Source organism: Carettochelys insculpta, chromosome 13 (assembly GCF_033958435.1).
Source record: "Carettochelys insculpta isolate YL-2023 chromosome 13, ASM3395843v1, whole genome shotgun sequence".
Taxonomy (NCBI): domain Eukaryota; kingdom Metazoa; phylum Chordata; order Testudines; family Carettochelyidae; genus Carettochelys; species Carettochelys insculpta.
This window is the reverse complement of record NC_134149.1, coordinates 31,599,922-31,623,794: the sequence shown is the minus strand read 5'-3', so window position 1 is coordinate 31,623,794 and position 23,873 is coordinate 31,599,922. Positions and strand designations below refer to the sequence as shown.

The following is a 23,873-nucleotide window of genomic DNA, read 5'->3' as shown; positions in this document are numbered from 1 at the left end:
CCCAGGCCCAGAACCCCCAAACCCAGGCACCCACACACTCCAGAGAGCCACTTACCCAAAGGTGCTGTAGTTTGCCCCCTCCTTCCCCAGGAGAGCCCCTCTCAAAGCTCCCCCGTTAGCAACCACCCTGTTCGCAAGCACCCGGTCGCATGCTCCCTGGTCACTTGCCATCAGGGCTCTAGAGCTCTGGCCTACCTGAGAGTTTGTCTGTTTATTTGGTGTTTGGAGTGCTGAGCTGTCTGTTTTTTATTTGAAAGGCCATGTGCTCAGGCTGGCCATGTGCTCAGGCTGTGTGCCGACTGGCTGAGCGGTAGTCAGAGGGAGGGGCTCTCTCAGGTAAGCCAGAGCTCTAAAGCCCTGCTGGCAAACGACCAGGGTGGTTGCTAACAGGAGGGAGTTTTGAGAGGGGCTCTCCTGGGGAAGGAGGGGGCAAACTACAAATAATTGATTTCAATCAAGTTAAGATGGACAGTGCTCAGAGTGAGCTTAATTTTGGAGTCACTGAACTCCCTGGCACTTCTGTTGTTTGAGAAAACAGGCATAGAGTGGTGTTCTCTTGGAAAAGCTGAGTTATGATGAAGTAAAATAGGGTCTAGAGTCACCATTACAGTCTGTGGCCTTGATGTTCCAAAATAAGGGGCATTAATTGCGTAATATAAAATAAAAAACGACATGCAGTGGCAACTCTTGATTTCTCTTACTGCGCTTTCTGTACTGTACACTTAGGTGATAGATTCTAAACTTTGTTAACTAATTACACAAGCCATAAGGATTAGCTAAGATAAACTTTTTTTTCCTAGCACCATCCAACACAAGTTGGGAACTTGTCAAATCACACTAAACGGTATAAAGAGAGTCTTGAAGACTGATGCATTACAAAGTGAAGCATTTAAGTTAGCAAGCAGTTTTTCTTAGAATGTTTCATTCTTGCAGCTAGGCCCTGCATCTTCTTCTTGCTCGGCTTACACTTCACATAGTTTTCATTTTAACTCAAGGAATGAATTACTTCAAACTGTTCCCTTTTAGGGTCCCTCTTACACCCAGAAGCCATGGCAGCTTTTCTGTGGCAGAATACAGGAAGTTGTGTTTGGGCTGAATAATGTCTTCCCTTTTTCTTTCTAGTCCATTCCACTGTTTCTTACTGTGCTGCCTCCAGCCTTTCCTATTTATTATCTCTCTGACTTTAAGAAAATGTCTTAACTATTTCCTCTGTCTTTCTTGGCCAAGGTCAACCCTCACATATTTTATTAGTGGTAACGGAAAGGTAGCCATGTTAGTCTGTGTTCTAACAAAACAAACCAGCGGTCACGTAGCACTTTAAAGACTAACAAAATGATTTATTCGGTGATGAGCTGTTGTGGGACAGACCCACTTCTTCAGATATTTTATTAATGATTGAAAAAAATTAAAAAATCTGATTTAAATAAAATATTATTTAAATAAAAAATCTGATTTTTTTAAAGAAATCATTGATTTTTATCCATCCTGATGCAAATACAATAAATGTACACTTAGAAGAATGCCGTTAGAGATATGTATAGTGTGACACTGAGCTGATGTGTGGATGATACATATTTATCTCATTGATCAGGTTCTCTATGGTAATGACTATGAGAAGAACTGGCAGCTTTTATCATCTAAGCTAATCCCTCTTTAATCGTGTACGATAAATGTCTGGTTCACAAAGTCAGTTTTAAAACAAACACCCTCAAGTTCCCTCTAGTGAAGTATTTTTCACAGAACATTTCTCAAATCCACAGAGTAGTTGTCTTAATGAAAGGAGGCAGGGAATAAAAAAATACCAACCAATTCTGTCTGGTGTGATATCAAGTTGGGACGGAGAGCTAGATACACTACTGCTCTGATGTGAAGAAGCATGACTCCCAGGTCTCTGACTATCCTCCAGCGATGGAACAGGAGAAGGGCTGTCTTGAATCCTCTCCTTAAAACAGAAAAGAAAACAGTGTCTGTTGAAGTGTGTGGTTGGTTTAAATTTACTTGATGCATGTCGTGTTGTTATAACTATGTTGGTCCCAGAACATTTCAGGAGGTAGGTGTGTGATGTAACATCTTCATTGGACAGCTTCTCTCTTTAATCAACAGGATATGGTCCAATAAAAGATATTTCTTCATTCAGATCATCTCTTAGATGTATTTAAGACATACTTAAAATAGCAAATCTCCCTTTCTAAGTAAATTAATGTGATTCTTGTGTGAACTCACATTCTAACAACCAGTACAGGCTTGCATACTGTGATAGGGTATATCAACCCCACACTGAGGCTGCACCTACACTGTAAGATAAAGACAATTTTAAGTCAGTTAGCCAGATTCTTCCAAGTGCCTGTCCTCACCGTAAATTCCATTAGCTTGATTTATGGACCACTAAAGTCAACATGATATCAAAATCCTAAAATCGTAGTAACCTGACGGGTGTAGCGTTCAATTCCAATTTAAAATTCTGAATGAAGGGTAGTAAGGATGTGGTATGTCTTTAAATTGAACTCATTAGCTTCCACAGATGTCCCGTCTGTGCCCCACAATGCAACACATTTCTCTGCTCTGGCCTCTTACATCCCCACTGCTCTCAACTGCAGAGGAATTAGGCAATAGGACCATTACACTTCAGCATCTGCACACCCGTGGCTGTAGGGTCATGAGAGGCTGACAAATCTTCTTTCTTTTTCTTTGTGAGGAGTGCAGCTGTGGGGTCTGTGCTTCTGTGTATACCCCTGCTAGCTGCCTTTTTTTCTGTGCTGCCTCGTGCCAGCTGCAGGCCCCCCTTACCCATGTGTCAGCTAGGCTATGCATGGGGGTCATGCTCCCCTGGTAGTATGAGAAAATTATTTTCATCTGCTTACATGTTGTCCTGACTCCCACCATTGCCTCCCTTCTCTCCCCGCCGGAGGCCCCACACAGTCTGGAACATTCCCGTGCCCAGACGCGTCATGTGGCTTGACCCCAAACCAATAAAAGGACATGCTGCGCAAGATGTCAGGCAGATTGCACATAGTGAAGGTCACAATTTTGGGGGGCTGGCTATAGCCAGGGGTCTTGTAGCTGCCCAGGGGATGCCCCCCTTGGTGGTCATGATTTTTGGGTCCTGGCTGTAGCTGCAGGTCTTTTAGCCACCTGGGGGACATCTCCCTTGGTGGTCATGATTTTCAGGAGCTGGCTTTTAGCAGGGGTTCTTTTAGCCACTTGAGGGACTTTTCCCTTGGCAGTAACAATTTTCAGTGGCTGGCTATAGCCAGGGCTTTTTAATTAATGTTTCAATGAATGCAATGTATTAGCCATACAAGTTGAAGTAAGGCTTGCAGCCGGGAATATTCTTGTCCTAAGGGTCTTCTTTTCCAGGTACAAACCTGGCTGTAGTCTGGGGTCTTTTAGCCTGATGAAGCATTCAAATTTCAGAGTAGCAATTGTGTCTACTTAGACATAAAGGGTCTTCCTTGGTAGGAGTCCTAAATCCAGATAAAAGTTTCTGAAAGGGTCTCCATGGGTGATCATGATTTTCATGGCTGTCAACAGTGTACTGTCTTTTAGCCACCCTGGCCCATTACTGATGATTCATTTGAGTTTCAGTGTAACAACTGTGTCTACTTAAGCGTAATGGTCTTCTTTCCCAGGTGGCCTAAATCCAGATTCAAGTTCCTGAAAGGACCTCCATGGGCGGTCGTGATTTCTGGGGCTCTCAACAGTGTACTGTCTTTTAGCTGCCCTGGGGCATTACTGATGACTCACTCCAGTTTCAGTGTAGCACTTGTGTCTACTTACAGTCCTCTTTCCCAGGAGGTGTAAATCATTATCCAAGCCCAAAATAAAGCCTATGCATGCTGTTTCAGTGTAGCACCCGTATCTACTTAAACATACCTAACGTGGCAGGGGAAAGAGGGAATGAGATGTGGGAAGATGGCGTCATATACCCACATCTACTTTTAGGGCCAGAATGCAATGGGGCTCAGGGAACTGTGGGATAGGTTCCCACAAAACACTGCAGCAGCACTCGATTTAAGCTCGATGTAAACTACTTACGTGTGGCAGCAGTAAGCCGATTTTGTGGGGAGCATGTGGGAAGGTGAAGATGCTCAAAATCAAATGGATAAAACCCAGCTTTAATAAACTGATTTTAATAAAATCAATTTTTATCTCATTGTGTAGACGCACCCTGAGTCAGAGCAGGCTAATCTGGCACACCTGGCCAAGGAGGCTCAGCCATACTCCAGCTCCAGGCCTGCTATAAAGGCCTGTGGAGCTAGTCAGTTGGGGCTGCTGCCACTGGGGAAGGAGGTGGCTGTGGAGCTCCAGCCAGGGAACTGCCTGCAGTCCACATAGGCTACTCTGGCAGGGATGACTGGAGACACTCACAAGCCAGAGAGGGATGTGGCAGAGAACGGCAGGTAGGAAGCAGTCCAGTAACTTGGCATGTTTTGGTGGCAGTCCCCACCAAGTCAGTGGTGGGCCACCCCACGACCAGTAGGGCCCTGGGCTGGGGACCGAAGGAGCAGGGAGGGCCTCGGCTTCCCTACCCCCTTCCCAAATCCGGATCAATGGGGTCTGCCCTGCAAGAGGGGCCTTGCTGTACTGGCCCTGGCCTCTAGGCCATACTGCCCTGTGAGAGGGGCCTTGCTGTATTGACTCCAGCCTCTGTGCTGCCCTGCCCTACAGGGCTTGGTATTGAGCCTGGTCACAAGCCTATGCTGCCCTGGAAAAAGGGGGAACTTGGAACAAACTATCCCTTGACACATACATACAATATCTTTATATCACATATACTTTTTGACCCCCCATACCATCATGTCACAGCACGTACTATACAGCTTGCTAACTTTTTCTGTAAGTTATTCAGTTACTTGGCTACTTTTATTTTGTAACATCCTCACCCATATTAATACAAAAATGTGCAGTCCTTAATATATTACTAGTTTTAGCTGAATGCATTGCTGATACAGATGAGTCAAATTTCAAATACCAAATTCAGATTATATTGGCACTTTCAGATTGAAATCAATACTAATACTAAACAACTAAACCACTGCAAATTCACAAAACAATCGTTGGTCTACTTGAATAACTTTCATTAGTCCCCAATAAAAACTGTATCAGTCAGACTTGCAAACCAGCACACACATAAAAGTGCACCGTATTTCAGTGTAAACACAAAGATTTCTCTAAAACTGTGACAATGTGCTCTAAAACTCACAGAGGAATCAAACTGGCTTGAACATTGGTGTGTCACATCGGGAGCTGGGCTTTGACTTGCTCATGCAAATTTTTTGTCACCTGGTCAAAAGGGTTCCAAAACATCCACCACACACCAAGAGCCTAGTTTTAATTTTCAATGGGCTCTAAAATCCACATATATTTGGAATGGTCCTGAAAATAATGAGTTAAGGTATGACATTGAAAACTGTACATCCTGGGTTTTAGAGGTTTAACAGATCAGAGGATTTGCCAGCTCTAGCCAACATTAACCCTTGCAAGTCCTAACTTATGCACATGCACTTTTGAACACACAACTTTTCAAAGGTTGCCCACAGTTGAAATATACCTGATACTTTGGGTAGAGAAAAGGGAGTGAAACAAAAAACTGCAAAATTTTCCATAATTTTACATAAATGAAATGTTCCCATTTTGTTCATCTCTAGTAATGTGATATGCACTGCTTTGCCCAGAGCTTTTCAGTTATCACTGTTACACACATTTTAATCATTAGCCTCTCCCACCTACTAAAACCAATGCAAATTCACTAAAAAGTACATATTGCAGGGAGAAGCTGTAATTTTGGTAGACATGTTTCTACATGGCCCCTTCCATGGGACAGACTGCCTATAACACACTCCAAAGGCAGTACTGGAGAAGGGAGGCTGCAATGGAGTCATGCTAACAGGGAGACGGAGGGGGTTAGAGAACTCCTGAATCTTTGGACAGTCCTTTCCTCTGGCAGCTCCTGAATACCCATGAGTTGGCAGCTGAAATCTTTGCCACCTCTGTGGGAGAGAGAAATGGACAATTGGACAAGTTCTCCATCTCTTTATAGTATAATCTGATAAAGCTCTGAGAGTAACCTCACAGCTTTCCACCCTTGCTGGTACACTTCTAAAGATATTACAGTGAAATGGCATGATCTGGCCTTTCTGACCATGTGCTAAGAAATTCAACAGTGCCTGATCTTTTCGCTCCTGAGGCTGGTGTAAGAGAACATAACAAATCAATAAAATACTTTTAGAAGCCGATCTGTAGATTTTAGAAGTCTCTCCATTACTTATGATTAACTTAGTAGTTTCTGTTCATTATCTACTGCTGTAACTCATAAAAACCAAGGACAGTCTGGTTAGTGTTTTAAAAATATCGTCACCCATTAAAATTCTATCTCTGAAACACATTCAACTTTACATGTAGGGATACATTGTAGCACGACACTCTGGGAACTGAAGAGCATCTCTTCTTAACAATAATGAGTGATATTTGTCTATTCCAGTCACACAATGCTGAAAATGTAGCACTGAATGTGTTTTTAATAGGATACTTATTATACATTAAATAACAATTGAGCCTTGGAATCATGTAACAGATGCATATCTATTACATAGCTGTTAATTCTCAATGGATATGTTTTCACTAATTATCTGTTATTTAATGAACATGCAATAACTAATAAAACCTAAAGAGAGACTTTTAATTGCAGTAGTTTTGGTATGCTAATTAAAATGTTTATTAAGTTTTAATAGTTATGAATCTATTACAGGGATGTCAAACCTCAGTAGCTTTTTGATTTTTCAAAACTATAGTTTTCAGCATGTAATATCCCACCACTCCAAACATTACAGTGAATCAGTAAAACCATGTCAAATCTACTGGCCTTCAAATAATTGGGGGCTTCCACACCCCCATTTTTCGAATTGCTATGCAAAGGACTTGAGAACGAGCGGCTGCTGAGGAGCTTGCGGAGCCAGGCAGCAGGCCTTTGTGCCCTGCTTTCTGGTCTTGAAATTCCCTCTGTTGTGCCCCACAGAGGTATCTCCACTGATTTAAAATGTATTTTACCCATATAGGCCTTATCTTCTTGGGTTTCTATGCATGGGCCTTCTATTAAATATGTTTTTGTAGCATTGATCATAGAACCATCGAATCCTAGGATTGGAAGGGACCTCAGGAGGTCATCAAGTTCAGCCCCCTGCCCAAAGCAGGATCAATCAAAGTAAATCATCCCAGCCAGGACTTTGTCATTGCAGGATTTAAAAACCTCTAGGGATTGAGATTCCATCACCTCTCTAGATAACGCATTCCACTGCTTCACCATCTTCCCGGAGTAATAGTTTTTCCTAATATCCAACCTCCCCCTCCCCCTCTGTAACTAGAGACTATTGCTTCTTGTTCTGCCATCTGTCACTACGGCAAACAGCCTCTCTTCATCCTTTTTAGAGCCCCCCTCGGGTGGTTGAAGACTGCTATCAAATCTCCTCTCACTCTTCTCTTTTGCAAACTAAATAAGCCCAAATCCCTCAGCCTCTGCTCATCAGTCATGTGCTCCATGACCATGATCACAAAGGACCCACATGAACACTATTGGCACACTATAGCATGGCAGTAGAATGAGAGAAGGGCACCATGATCTAGGACGGATGGGGCGCTGACATAAGTGATGGAAAACTGACAGGTTAACAGTGAATTTTCTGACTGTGTGGCTATCATCCATTCCTTCATCTTTTCCAGATAATCTGATATTGTGTCCTGGCTTTTTCATTATAAAAGAACAGCGATCAGTTCCGTATTGTTCCATGTATTAAAGCCTGCCCTCCCCACACCTGCCCCACAAATCCTTCCTGAAGCCCTTTAAAGGGGACCAGCAAAAGCAAGGGGACTGGAGCTCCATTGTACAAGAAGCAGGAGCCTGAAACTCCCTCCACTGCTCCTGTATCAGATGGGAACCTTTATATGTTTTCCAGTTCATTTAAACTGATACCTGTATCCCTTCCATAATAAGTACCTTCACTGGACATCTGACACAAACTTTAGATACTAAGTTGTAACATTATAATCGAAACTCCCATTTCCCATCACAGGGTCCCACAGTTCCTGTGGAGAAGGTAGTAAAAATTCCCAACCTGGGAGTTTAGGGGAAAATTCCTTCCCAATTCCCAACATAAAGGGCAACTAGTATAATTCTCCCAGCAGAACTTGGTCCTTTTGCCATATTCATGAGTGGATGATTGAATGTGTGCTTCCAGCAAGAGGAAGGTAAAAGAGGGCCTCCCTACGGCTGCATGGCATATAAATACTGTCCCCTCCCTCTTGACTGGCAGGAAGAACAGTGCTGTGACCCTCTCCAGAACTTGCTCCAATTGCTTCCTGCCCTTTCATGTAAACTTCACCCCTCCCCTCACCCACAGTAAGGAAGCCCTTATGAGGGCACTGACACTTTTCTTCCAGCAGTGAGTCAAAGATCCCCCACCTACCTTCATGAAGGTTGCAGTGCACACCTTGGCTACGTCTACACGTGCACCCAACTTCGAAATAGCTTATTTCGATGTTGCGACATCGAAATAGGCTATTTCGATGAATAACGTCTACACGTCCTCCAGGGCTGGCAACGTCGATGTTCAACTTCGACGTTGCTCAGCCCAACATCGAAATAGGCACAGCGAGGGAACGTCTACACGCCAAAGTAGCACACATCGAAATAAGGGAGCCAGGCACAGCTGCAGACAGGGTCACGGGGCGGACTCAACAGCAAGTCGCTCCCTTAAAGGGCCCCTCCCAGACACACTTTCATTAAACAGTGCAAGATACACAGAGCCAACAACTAGTTGCAGACCCTGTATATGCAGCACGGACCCCCAGCTGCAGCAGCAGCAGCCAGAAGCCCTGGGCTAAGGGCTGCTGCCCACGGTGACCACAGAGCCCCGCAAGGGCTGGAGAGAGAGTATCTCTCAACCCCCCAGCTGATGGCCGCCATGGAGGACCCCGCTATTTCGATGTTGCGGGACGCGGATCATCTACACGTCCCTACTTCGATGTTGAACGTCGAAGTAGGGCGCTATTCCCATCCCCTCATGGGGTTAGCGACTTCGACGTCTCGCCGCCTAACGTCGATTTCAACTTCGAAATAGCGCCCAACACGTGTAGACGTGACGGGCGCTATTTCGAAGTTACTGCCACTACTTCGAAGTAGCGTGCACGTGTAGACGCAGCCCTTATTTCCTACTATAATGTGATCTATTTAAATAATTTGTCTTTACACTCATGCTACGTTGGATTTACAATGTCCGGGTAGAAATAAATGCATCAGGTAATAATGTCATGCTTAATTATACAGTGAATTATACAGTGAATCATTTTATAAAAGAATTTGTTGAATATGTCATTTAACATTTTCCTGCCTACCAGGATTTACTTATAGTGGGAAGACAGTTTTCAATACTGACACAAAAGAGCTGCATTTTCTTCTACATGATGTTCACTGTAACAAGATGAAGTATTATCACCTGAGCCTAGATACTGATTGAGAAATGGCCTACTTCTAAGTGTTTGTTTGGAAATGTGTGAGTTTCTCCCACCATAATGAGTAGCACTATGAGCAGTTTCTTCTTTGCAAGTAAACAGATCCATTTTTCAGTCCTGTAATCAGTATGCATCTATTTAGCTACTTAACAGCAATGTGCTCTGGTTCATTAGGTAGCTACTGTTGTGGTTCAGCCTAGTTAAAATTTCACAGCAAGTTAATCTATTTTATTACAAATGAGAATGGAAATGATAATGTCCTCACCATTTTCCAAACACAGGGTTAACAGTCATAGTAACAAATCAAAGAGGGAATTTAAATGGGAATATTGCAAATCTGAAATCTTAATATTTTTACATGATGATGTCTTCATTTTATGTCACTTATGAATTTTATAACCTTGTTACTATTGTATATTTTTCCGATTGAAAGTTGCTGTAGTTCCGTTACAGGCTGCAGTCCAACTTACTTCTGCAGTCATATTGATAGCATCCAAAGAATATTACTTCTAAAATAAAGCTGTTATTTCCCGATTTTAACTTGTTTTCATATTTGTACACTTGCAAAATTCATAAACCTGGTTATAATGCACTGAATTAAAGACAATTTATAGTTTTCAAAATTTGATGAAAGAATTAAAACATGCCTGAAGATCTATTTTTCTAAGTGCAATACCTACTCCATACATCTTGTCCTTCTCTTCTCTTTACAGAGCTGTACCATAAATTCTCCTAAAAGACTTTTGTCATATTAAATCCTTTTGAAGGATGATATATTTCTGTCCTACTAAAGGACAGTGGCTTGCTTTGGCTCAGAAAATGTAGCTACTAAGCTTGACACTGTTACTTTTATGATTTAGGTTAATGGTACTAAAGTCATCAACTCTTCTGGTTTTCAGGGACATCCTTGCTTTCACTTCAGTGTCCATTTTGCATCCCTTTTGCATCTCTTGTAAGGTGCTAATTGCACATAAGAAATAGGAAGCGCAAGTTACATCCACAGTCATTGTATTAAATGTATGAGGGGGAGAGGTAGATACGTTGGAGGGTAGAGAAAGAATCCAGAGTGACCTGGATAAATTGGAGGACTGGGACAAAAGAAATCTGATGTGGTTCAACAAGGAGAAGTGTAGAGTCCTGCACCTGGGGCGGAAGAATCCCAAGCATTGTCACAGGCTGGGGACCGACTCGCTCAGCAGCAGTACGATGGAAAGGGACCTAGGGATTATGGTAGATGAAAGGCTGGATATGAGTAAACAGTGCGCCCTTGTAGTCAAGAAGGCTAATGGCATACTGGGGTGCATTAGGAGGAGCATTTTGAGCAGATCTAGAGAGGTAGTTGTTCCCCTCTCTGCAGCACTGGTGAGGCCACATCTGGAATATTGTGTCCAGTTTTGGGCCCCCAGTATAAAAAGGATGTGGATTTGCTGGAGAAAGTTCAGCGGAGGGCAAAAAAAGTGATTAAGGGACTGGAACACAAGACCTACGAGGATAGGCTGAGAGATTTGGGTTTGTTTTGTTTACAAAAGAGAAGACTTAGGGGTGATTTAATAGCAGCCTTCAACTTACTGAAGGGGAGCTCTAAAGAGGAGGGTGAGAAACTGTTCTCAGTGGTGTCAGATGACAGAACAAGGAGTAATGGTCTGAAGTTGAAGAGGAAGGGGTGTAGGTTAGATATTAGGAAAAATTACTTCACCAGGAGGGTGGTGAAGCATTGGAATGCGTTGCCTGGAGAGGTGGTGGATTCTCCATCCCTCGAGGTTTTTAAGTCCCAGCTGGACAAGGTCCTGGCTGGAAAGACAGTGGGGGTTGATTCTGCTTGAAGCAGGTGGCTGGACTAGATGACCTCCTGAGGTCCCTTTCAGCCCTATGAGTCCGTGATTCTGCATATATGAATGGCTTACCAATTTCTGACATAATTATCTTAACTTTGATTCCTTATCTTTAATATTTTATAGTACTGATTCTCATTTTATACGTTAAGACTACGTCTACACGAGCAAGTTCTTTCAAAAGATTTTTCAAAAGAAGGAGGCTCTTTCAAAAGATCCCCCAGAGTGTCTATACACAAAAAGCGTTCATTCCAAAGCAAATCAAAAGAATGTGGTGCTCCCTTTGAAAGTGCTCTTACTCTCATTTCAGGAAGAATGCCTTCTTTTGAAAGCTTCTTTTGAAAGAAAACGTGTAGATGCTCCTCAGGGTCCTTCTTTTGAAAGACCAGTCCTCCTGGCACCTGATTTTTTGATCCCTCGCCCGTTCTTTTGAAAGAGCGGGGGCTGTGTTAAGGCTGTCTTTCGAAAAGCAGATCACTCTTTTGATCCACTTTTTTTGTGTGTGGACTCATTCTTTTGAAAGAAGTTCTTTTGGAAGAGAGCTTCTGGAAGGACTTCTTTTGAAAAATCTCTGTCGTGTAGATGTAGCCCAAGAGTTTTAGAAGGGCCTTTTTATTTGTATTTATTTTCAGTTCCAGTGTAGCTGTTGTTATTACTCTCACAAACGTTAATCTATTAATGAGTTCCTAAAGGATTTAATGGCATTTCATTGCTGACAGGCAGATTTTGGACATTTATTTTAATGCTGGATATTTTATTCATGCATTTGTCATGATATTTCCAATATAATTTATGTGTTCTGCAGGGTTCTATAATGATAAGCCAGCTTGGAACTTAACACACTTTGGTAATGACAATGGAACCAGGGAAAAAATGTAGTGGGCTGTTGTTGGTTTTAAGTTCCTGATGAGTATTTGCTACTACTCTAAGAAGAAGCTGGGGATGGCTCAATTTATTGAAAGAACCATATTTGTAGATTCAAAAAGAATAACTTTTTTACTTATCTGTACTCTAGCTCCAATTAGAGTTTCAACAGTATTACGACTGCCTTCCTAAAACCTGCTTAACTATCATTCCGACGCCTAGAGCAGTCAATGTGAATTTCACCCCAAACCTACACTATCACCAAGTAACTGGCCATTATGTGTGTCAAACCACACAGAGGGTGAAGTGGTAGAACCTGTATGCAGGATACTGGACAGATCAGAAGCTCATTCTATGGCTATTCTAACAGCTTCAGGAATGAAAGAGGAGCAACAAGTCCTACAACCACTTCAAATACCTCTTGAAAAGTGTGTATGCAATGCAGTGATATGAAGGGAGCAGGGATGGTGAGTCAGCTTGGATGCATGCATGGCAGCTATCCATCTCTGACATAAGTTTTCTACTTTGGAAGCCTACCATTGCCTCTACATTCCTGGCTGAATTTCACCCCAAATTAATAGAAAATCTACAAACACTGCTGTTTTAGTGATGAAATAATAGGACTGTTACTTCATAACTGTTTATACTAGAATTCATATTTCTTTTGCAGGTGGACCTTAATTCATCATTATTAGTTCAGTTTATGAAAAATGTTGAATATTTTTTCTAACATTCATGATCCTGAATGAGTGCATAAAGCACAATGTGCATTTCCACTTTTAGAACAGATAATAATTCTAGCTCAGTCTAAAGCAAAAGCATGCCAGATCAATGTACAGATGGACTGAAATTCAATCCCTTAGATGATAGCTCAGGATAAGCCTTTGGACTTATGTTCCTTGGGTAAGTAGGCACAAAGCCCAAACCTTGGAAGACCTTGATCTGGGTGAGGGTAATATTAAAGATGTGGGCAGAAACATCTTCCCCTGGTCTCCAGAGCTAGAGTTGTGGTGAGTGCAATTCCTACAAGAACTGGGATGACATTTTAAATAAGGAAAAAGAATGACTGAGATGTGTGCTGGACTGATGCCAGAGAAGAGTAAGCTGGATCCTACTGTCTACTGCTCTGACTCTTATCTGACAGGAACATACAATATACTTTTCCATTTACAGGGCAGGAGTGATTTCAGTTGTGTGAACCAAAGATTTTAGCAGTGGTCAACTGTATTTATTTTCCTACTGAATATAAGAAATAACTAAAAAAATCTTCTGTGTTTACTAATTTTTAATACCAGATGTTCACATGCTAATTCCATTGCCTTGCGACTATTTCTTATCAATTCATTAATTGCCAGCTGCTCAGCCAAACAAACAAAAACCGCAGCTAATCAGATGGTATTGGTAAACAGCCAAATGAACTTCTTACTTTAGTGTTTCTTAAGCTCGTAATCAGAGGGAAAACTATCACAGCTTTTACCCATATATTACAAAGTTGTCATTATATTTGTTTGTCAATATTGTGAATGTGCAAAAGTGTAAAACTGACTAATAATGGACAGGCTGTTGTGCAGGTGAGTCATCACACATATCCTTCGTGCTTTGAATACTATCTCAATGCTACAACTGAATGAAGAAAGAACACTCCCAGGCCTAATGATGATATATCAACCTAAGTTACAGCTGTAGTAGCATGCAGCAAGGAGCAGTGGCCCCTTGCTGACTGGAGAGGGAAGAACATATTCCCAAGCCCTGGCGGGTGGAGCCCACACCTTCCTGTCACCTAGCCAGAAGCCAGCTGCTAGGACAGGAAGTATAAAAGCTGAGCCTGAAGGAGGCTGAAAATTAGCCCAGAATGCTGGGCCCACAGTTAGACCTCACCGAAGAGGAGCTGCAAGCTGGAGTGGAGACCCTGTTCTATCCAGGCATGGAGGAACCTAACCTGCTGCCCAGTGAAGTATGTCCTAAGGGGGAGTCTGGAAGTGCCCCGGGAATAGCTGAGAAAACATGTTGTGATCTGGATCTCCACTGACCACTCTGTTGCTGATAGAGCCTTGGGCTGGGGGTGCAGTGGAGTGGGCGGACCTGCGCCCCTCGCTGCCACCCCTAATCCGTGAACGGCAGTCTCCGCCTCTCGATATTGTAAGCACACACCAGGGTTTGTCGGCCCTTTGCCTTACTAGTAGGCTTGACCTTTTAAGAGCTCAGTTGTGCAGCCTTCAGTTTTAATCGCCACCATCCAGCCTAAGCAGCATGATGGTGCTGATGCTGCTATTCGGCAGCAGTCTGGGCACCTGGATCATCCAACCCATCCTCTGCAGCTTGCAGGTGGCTGGAGAGCTCCTGGATCACAGCAGCCCTACTGATCTGGTCCTTCCACCTCTCCTTCATGACCAGATCCTCCAGGCTCTGGAACTCCAGCATGTGGCTGCATTTGTACCCTAGTCAGATCTGCAAGCAGTAGGCCTGCTTGCCTATGTGGAGCTCCTCGCCAAGTTTAAACTCCCGTTTGCCATAGCACTCAGAGTTCCTCCAGCTCAGGTGCCAATTCTTGCAGCCAACCTGCTCCAGGGCCTTCTGCTCCACCATGGCTGGGCTCAGGGGCTTATAATGGTACAAAGAGTTGGCAATGCGACCTCTCCTGCCCTGTCTGGCTCAGTCAGGAAGCTGTTCACCACATCCTGCAAGTGCAGGGGCACTACCTGAAAATTCCCAACATGCAGTGCCCAGTGTGGGTACCGGGCCTGGCAAACAAACTCCACAAGTTTGCCTGGTTTGCATCTTTTCAGCAGATTTTCTGGGGTGTAGATGATCAGGTGTCCACCAGCTCCTCCACCCCTTTCCTCTGGCAGGGTGCCATCCCCAGCAAAGCTCTTCTGGTAAATAAACTCATCCTGGTAATAAACCGAACACTCAACATCCTGCAATCGGGGATAAAGGGCAGTGGTACAGGGTGCTCGCTTCCCATAACCTGGGTCCCTGAATCCTGCTGCTGCTCCAGCTCATTGTCATCATTGGAAGAAATGTAGGACACTCCAAGCCTGGGCTCTGTCCAGGTCCACTGGGTCAGCCATGGGCACGTCCTTGTAGGTTAAGTGGGTCAGTATCTCCACGTAGTTCCCCATGCCCATTGCTGGCAGGGGCTCAGCTGCTCCCAGGCATGGGGCTAAAAGAAGCAGTCTTGGACAGCAGCTGTCTTGCTCTGAGTGCCAGGTGTGGCATGGGCTCACATCTCCTTTCCCCCTGCAACCAGCCAGCCTGAGGATGTGCTTCTCTCTGGCTAGGCTGAGCCACCAGTCCTGGAGCTGGAGTGTGGGTAGGAATTCTAGATCTGGCTGTGAACTGCCCCGACCTGAGTGTAGGTCTGGACTTATACTGTTGGAACTGTTGCTGAGTGAGGGACTGGGTTCCTCTGACTGTGCACTCTGTCCATCGGTTGGCCTGAGCCCCTGGACTATGGTTGCTCATCCTAAGTGAGGGCCTGGGACTAGTATGATTGTTGAGGCTGATTTCCCCATAGACGACTGCAGAGAAGTGGATTGGCCCCTCTCTGGCCCACACAGAAAAGAACACCTCCTTGTGCCCTGGTGGGCAGAGCCCCTCCTCCCACAAGTGGGCTACACAGCAGAAACTACAAAGGCTTATGGCTGAGCTGATGCTAAGATGGAAAAGTATAAGAATAAATATGATAAAAAGTTACATTTTTATACCCAGCCTCTTGCTCTAGCCTTATATTCATATACTATATATAAGGTGAATACATATGAAGAGTCATATGTATTTGTATATTATGGATCCACTATATAATAAAATGTACTGAAAAGAAGTTATAGTCTTGGTGTAGAACTGCTCCATAAATACAGAAGAAAAAGATAGTTTATTATATAAAAGATCTATTTAAAGGTATAGTCTAGAGATCTGAAAATGTCAATGGACAGAGTTTTTTTTTTTAATTTATGTATACATCAAAACAGTACTGAATCACAGCATGCTACTCCATCTATTTTGAACTCTTATAACTCAACTGAACAGATAGTTCTGAATTTTTTTAGCAAAGTTTCAGTTGGACTAAGTTTTTACAGCTGAGCTGTAAATCCCTGAGAATAGGGATTTATAATGGAAGACACTGACAGACCTTTAACTACAGCAGTATTAACAGGTGCCACTGTAATCACATTAGATTATATTATAGATTGCAAAGAAGGCTTTGTGAGTCTGGCCATTGTGGCTGCCTAATTTATAGTGTTCCTGTCAAAAAGAAATCAAATTTCATAGTTATGACATTTCTTTCTAGGGTGCTAAATGTTAACTTTGCTGATCATGCATATTCTGGTAGGACAGCTTACTTCTAAATGGCAAATGTGATATAAAAACATGATGACTTCATTCAAATCCTTTTTAAATCAGTTCATTTACACACTAATAGAAAATAGACTAAATGGTATTCTAAATGTCTAATTATGGATTTAGGTAAACAGTACATTCAATTCAGTTTCACATTTTAAACAGGGACATCATGTCACCATTACAATATAGCTAAAACATGGTCAGTTTTATGTACTCCTGTTACACGGACCTAAATAGTGGCAAGCTGGTGTGATATAACAAAAGTACAAATGGATAATGACAAAAACAATACTTCGCTTGCATATAGTTCATTTAATCTGAAGCTTCTATTGCATGTTACAATCATTAAGGATCAGACTGATGCATGAAAAAGAGACAGAATAAATGAAGTCTTTTACCTCCACACAAGGGGCAGCCATAGTTTTAGCCCTTGTTCAGTCAGAACACAAAGTGGAGGAAGACAACACTAAACACTTTCAAATAGAGAAACATACCAAAAGATCATGTGAAAGGCTACAACAGCGTCCACTCTGCTGCATATTCCCCTATATCAGACAGGAGTAATTCTGGCTAGAATGCCTCTAGGATCTACTGCTTCTCCAGAGGTATTATACACTTTGCACTGCAGGTTGTAATAATAAAAAATACAGAGGAGTCCTATTTCCAGAAGATTTCTGAGTCATAAGGGAAGCTGTGTGCCATCTCCCCCTGTTATAAAATGGGGATAATATTAAGAGGTTTTATTCAGAAAGTCAGTAGAAGAGCCAGAAATAAAAATCAGAATCCCTGATTCCTGAAATGGTAGCATTTTAACACTTATTTTGTATAACTACAAATGGCTACACAAGAGGCAAAGCAACAGAGAATTAAGACCTAACTAATTTAAATTAGGACCTAACATTTAAATTAATATTTTAACACACACACACATAGCAGAGACAAAAACAGGACTATAACTACCTCATCATACTATAATTTCAAAAAGATTTTTATTTTTTTTAAAGTTGCTATGGCGACAAACATGCTCAAAAATTAAAACCGACCCCTTTCATTTTTCGCTCAAATGAAAAGGTGCGAGAAACCATTTTTCTTAAATTTTACAAAATCTTCCACATTGACTTCACTTGCTCTTCTATACAATTCATCCTATATAATCCTTCTATATAATCCACTTCTATTTATAATCTCCCTTTGAGAATTTAGGCCTGTCTCTTTAATATAGTTTGACTCCATGACCAGACTTGCTCTTTCAAAGTTGTTACAAAACTAATAGTCTATTTGCAAGAGTTTCTATCAAAAGTCTTTTGAAGGTATAAGTAAATTTCATCCATTATTTAAAGAAGCAGTAGTCATATCGCTCATCAAAGCCCTTTTAATTATATTCTGAACTATTTCCCAGATACTAGACCAAGGCTCACTATGTTCAAATTCTTGGCATCACCCACAGTACTTTTCTTTAAGAACAAAATGAAAGAATATTTTACATTATATTTTAAAATAGCTTTTGATTACTAGGTGTAACACTTGCTTCCCTCCCAACTTCTGGCCCATGTTAGTATATGCTTTCACTGATATTATATACTTGTATCCAGCTGCTTTTCTCTTAATTTGCTTGGTGATTGTTATAATGAATATTTATTTATATCTCGGTAGCACCTAAGACTCCTGCCAGGAACCTGGATCCAGGGTACTAGCTGCTGTACAAACACATAGCTGCTCACTTATGTTCCCAAGAAAGAAGTATATTGCCACCAGGAGTGTGTATTTATCCATAAATCATTGTCTTCTAAATCAGTACTGGACTCTTACCTTTATAACAGAGGCCCCTGCTCTGGACAGAGGACTATGCATCTGGGCTGCGGCAGCCATGTTAGCTATAGTATTTAGGTGATTCATCTGATTCATTGCCATTGCAACTGAAGCAGGAGGTAGGCTGACCGGGAGCAAAGGATGGGGCATCATCATAAATGGCAGATCTATCCCTAAAAGAGATGGTTGGCATGGTAGTTAATGTCTCATTTCATAATCCAACAATTTACTTCAAGAGCACAGGTATCATACTACACAATGAGTAATGAGTCTAGATAGTCATTATTGTGAGTATGATTATTATGACATTGCCACTTAAAATAATTAAAAAGTCTAAAAATTAAAATTAAAGCCTAATGATATGTACATCCCATAATGCATTAATGAAAAACAAATCTAGCTGTAAACAAACAGACAATACCAATGAAATATGCATGCCACAGTCTGCAAGTTCAATAACACCTTTCGTCAGCAGTGTAAAAATCCATGGAACATACAGCATCAAATGGAGACTAGATTTTGAGGTGTTGTGTAAGGACCGAATACAAGATGGTAGCTAAATTTCTGACTTGAGATATCCAGAGTTCCAGTTTAAGATAAAAAAAATATTTCCACATAAGACAGACTACACTGGAGCCTTTTCCAGGCATTATAAAGGGGCCTGGAAAACAGGTGAATTACATTTACATCAACATTAAGGCTCTTTGGCACTGCCAGAGTAGTGTAAATGAGAATCTGAGTTCAGTACCCCTTAACATCACCACTCTTGCAAGCGATCACAATGTTTGCAATGACTACAACACTAAAGCCTGCTCTGACTTTGGGAAACACTTAGTTCATTAGAGTTCTCAGGAGAGGCTGCCAGATCCCATTTTACCTATGCGGAGTACCTGATTTTCTCAAAACAAACTGGACCAATTCTGCCACTATACAGAGTCAAAATGCCTCAACAATTTCTGCAAAAGGAACTTAGGCAGGTTAGAAATGATTATCGCTAACCTCTGGCAAAATATGAAAATGACATAATTGTAAAGCTTATCATAACTGTAAACTATATGTCTATTTAATGTAGATCTTTCTTGGAGTTTATTACCATGGTTCTAACTTAGTCATTACCAATTACAGAATCACTGTTTGCCTGGATTATATTCCCATAGTAAGAGAGTCATGAGATGATCCACTTACATAATATTTTTTATTCAAAATACAATTTCTTTGGTCATCCAGACACCAAAAACAATCACAAAACCCACCAACTGCCCACAAAGAGCAGAATCATCTGTATACTAAGCAGCCTGACTACTCCTGGTCAGTGCATCAACCAAACATTATACCCATTCACTGTGGCATATGATGCTTTGCATTACTTTGTTTATGGGGTGAACCATGTCATTCTTAATCAAGATGGTAACAAGGCAGAGTCCATGGATATCTCCATTTACTTTAAACCATACTGACAATCCCCTTCAGGGTTTATATACATAAGCTTTTGTTCCCTTGTGTATCTTCCCTAGCAGCCTGATAATCTTTCCTCATACTCCATAGAGTTCCAAAACTCCCAGACACCATCTGTCCACACTGAGTTGTATGTCTACTTAAAGTCCAATTGACATGCAAACTAAATGCAAACTACAAACAGAATGTAACAGCACATTACCAGTTTCAAGGCACAATCCATCAAGCATTGCTGAGAACTATAAAGAAAATGCATTTTACACTTGCAAATCATCAGACATAATGTCTGATAGACAATAAACCTTTTAAAAGCCTTTAGACAACTACTTAGAATAAAAATACTGAAAAATAATTTGAAAGATTACCAAAGCAGGGAAGAACACTATAGTCTCATACGTAAAACATGTAGCTATTGAATTATGTGAGTCTGCATGTACTCCAGATGAAAGAATCATCTAGTATATAAGAATCCCATGATCTGCTCCACTTACTCAGATGCCAGATCCTAACTGTTTATGAAAGGGTACAAACAGATAAAAGAAAGACATTCAGTTCATGAGTAAAACTATTCATGTACTATGTCTAAACAGTGATCTTGAAATTGTATTTATAGCTTGGTCGCTTATTTCACAGTGTGATATACATCCATCACTGTTAAATCAAGTCACCATCTGCACTGTGACACAGTGTAAAGTGTGAAAGGCTTAGGCTATGTCTACACCAGATGATAAAGTCAAATTTAAGGCAGTTATCTCAATTTTACAATGTCACTGTCTTCACTGTAAATATTATTAGCTCGATTTTTGGGAGTGCTAAGATCGATATCATAACATCATCAAAAGCAGATGGGTGTAGCATGAAGTTTGAATTTAAAAGTTTGAATGAAGTATGTGGAAGCGCCATGTCTTTTAATCGAATTCTTTAGCCTCCAGATGTGTCCCTTATGTATCCCAAAATAACTCACAGTCTTCTGCTATGGCTGCTTCCGCTATGGCTGCTTTCTCCAGGTGCACAGAAATTAGGTAACAGGAAGCCCATGAATTTGAATTTGGCACCAGGAAGCCTGTGGCTGTGAGGTCATGCTTGTATGAGAGGCTGAGAAACTTCTTTCTTTGCTACCAGCACTGTGAGTGCATTTACCCATTAAAAATAGCGCCAAGACAGAGTTCATGGTTCCATCTCTACCTCTGCAAGCTGAGCACTTGGATTTTTCTTTTTTTCTGTGCTGGCACCAGCCCCTGCCTTGCTGCACCATGTGGCAACTAGGCTGTTGGGTGACAGTTGTGCTTGTATGAGAAGCTGAGAAACATCTTTTCTGCAGTTTACATTTGTGCAGGGACCTCCCTCCATCCCCCACAGGTGTCACGCAGTAGGGATCTTTCCCACGCCCAGTCGCATCACATGGGTAGCCCCAGACCCAAGGAAAGGATGTGCTTACTGTTCACTGTGAACCATGATGCCAGGCAGCACCTTGTCCTGGCTTGCAGGCGGTGAGGGTTCCAAGGGTGGGAAAGATTTCTGAGGGAAGTCTCTCCCAGCAGTTGTGATTTTCAGGGGCTTGCTGCTTCCGGGGGGACAATTTCAACTGGTCCTTGCACTATGGACCTCAACCATCCCCTGCCAAAAATATTTGGGGGGGGCTTGCTGCCACTGGGTGGAAGTCTCACTTGGAGGCTATAATTTTCAGGGGTTTACTGCCATGGGGAGAGACCACGTAAGCTGGCTCTGCAGCCACGGACCATACACCCTACTATGGCAATGAGGGGGTCTGGCCCCCTAACAGTCAGTTGGGGCTGGCCCCCTTGCCTGAGCAACACTGAAGGGACCATGTCAACTGACCATTCATCCTCTGATCCACCCCACCTGCCCACATTGGATAAGGGGGTTTGACCCCCTAAAAATCAATCTTGGCTGCCCCCTACCTTGCCTGAGCAACACTGCTTGTTGAAATTTGGTGAGCCCCAAACCCCATGTTGGACAACTCTGTGTAGTGAAGTGAGAAGCCAAAAAGCTTTTTCTAACCTTTTCTGTCCTTCTCTTTTTTCAAGCTTTGGCCCCTTTAATACAAGGAAAGTGGCTGGAGGGCCAGTTGAGAAGACACATACTCCTGGGTAATCCCATGGCACAGAAGCAGTCATGTGTAAATTTGGTGACCCCCATCCCCCATGTTGAGCACCTTTGTAAGAAACCGGGAAGTCAAAATACCTGCCTCACAAAATCTCTTTTTTTCCAAACCTTTACTATCCTACTCTTTCTTCAGCCTTTGTGTTGTTCCTGTATTATTTTCAGGGATCATGTTTCTATAATCAAGAGATGGGGAACAGTGGCTGGAGGGCCAGTTGAGAAGACACAGACTCCTGCTGCTTTTTGTAAAATCTTTGATAATTCAGTTATAAAAAGCAATTCAGCTGTAGAAGCAGAGATTTTGGTTAATTTGACGATCTTTGTTGATGCCCTACTTTTTCTTCTTTCCTTCTGGAAAAATGTCCATTTGCTTTTCATTGCTGAAGAAAGGTCTTCCAGAAGGGAGATTTCCTTTGGCAGGACCGCCCCCCCCCGTCCTTCTAAAGGAGCCCCATCTACACAGCAGCTTTGGGATATGCTCGTTGGGATATGCTAATAAGGCGTGAGATATTTTAATCCATGCCTCATTTGCATCATCTGCTCCGCTTATTACCATGCCCCTTCCAGAAGTGGAGAGGAGTTGGGGGTGAGTATAGAATTGGCTTATGAGACATACTAGATCTCTTTGGACATTGCTGACTGTGTTTATTGCCAAATTAAATTTGGTGCATGGAATTTTTTTTTCTTATTTGGCAAAACTGGCAAATGACTGAATTTTTCAACTTTCAACCAGCAACCCAGAGCTGCGTTTCAGGGATTTACATTACTTCTGTCGTAAGTTTGATACAACTTGGATGCTGCCCTCATATCTATCACGCTCAGGTTTGTAGAAGCCAGGGCTATTCTACAATGGAACAGCTCTGCCACTTAGTTTGGGGGATGGTTTCTAATTGTTAATAATTTAATAAAGAAGCAGCCTGCCTTTACATAAGAGCTGGGTTATCCAGAATTTGGATAACTGTCACGCTCAATTAGCTGGCACCTGCTCCACCAATGGCTGCCCGTCTGGGGCTGGCAGGTGGGGCTGGCAGCCCCAGGGCTAGGGACTGGCAACAGTGGGGCTAGGGACCGGCTGCTGGCCAGCAGTGGCTGCAGCAGGGCCAGTGGAGAGGGTCAGCACCAATATCTGGCACACCCATTTCCCCAGGGTTTCCAGATAATAGAACTTCTACTTTACTTACTCTCTGTGTATGAGTGTGTAATTGCTTTTGTGTCTATAACAATAGTCTCAGAACTCGGTTCCTCTATTACACATAAATCTGTTGCCCAGTTCTTGCAGCATATTATGTTATCACATGCCATTTACTTGTTCCCAGCTTCTTGTATATCTTTCCTTCTTTACAAACAAATGGTATAAGACTGATGGTGTTTATTTCTTAGAGTATCTTCTGACTACATATAAGGACAGTATACGCACTGTTGGTGAGCAGGTGATTTTGCTGGAGAGGACTGAGCGGATGTGTACTTCCGAGGCTGGACTGTCCTGATAGTGAGGCGTGACCAACACCATGCTGTGATCCTGCTGTAATTGGAGACTGAAGTTTCTCTTTATCCCAGGAGGATTCACTCCCACCTGAAAAATAGTGTACAAACATATTGTAAATACCATATTCATCTCTTGAAGTGATTTTGCTGGCTTTACTGCACATTTTTGATTATGCTAAATTACTTCATTTTTGTTTTGGAATAATTCATAGTTTGTTGATTACTCAGTAGCAAAAAGGCATGTAGGTGCTGTACCTGAAATAAATGAATAATTCAATAGCTGTAAACCAGGCCAAATGTCCTAACTGCAACACCATGGCATGTACCCATTCTGAGAAAATTAGATGTTTAATGGTGAAATGACACAAAAAGGAAGGACTCACAACTAGTTACGATAACAACTAAGAAGGGACTCTTCTGTAATCCACACGAAATCTCACCATTAACAATGCCCAG

At 42.2% G+C, this 23,873-nt stretch overlaps 1 protein-coding gene and 1 pseudogene across 2 annotated transcripts in view; both read right to left on the bottom strand.

The window, feature by feature from the left end:
• Positions 1 to 23,873, bottom strand: part of DACH2 (dachshund family transcription factor 2) — a 652,263-nt gene that overhangs the window by 115,736 nt on the left and 512,654 nt on the right. For both annotated transcript variants that reach the window (XM_075007949.1, XM_075007950.1), the window contains 3 exons: positions 23,350 to 23,505; positions 18,354 to 18,526; positions 1,807 to 1,942 (listed from right to left, as the gene is read on the bottom strand). In XM_075007949.1, coding sequence (XP_074864050.1) covers positions 1,807 to 1,942; positions 18,354 to 18,526; positions 23,350 to 23,505 — 465 coding nt within the window. The remainder of the gene's footprint in view (positions 1 to 1,806; positions 1,943 to 18,353; positions 18,527 to 23,349; positions 23,506 to 23,873) is intronic.
• On the bottom strand, positions 14,469 to 15,322 carry LOC142020341 (protein LRATD2-like; annotated as a pseudogene).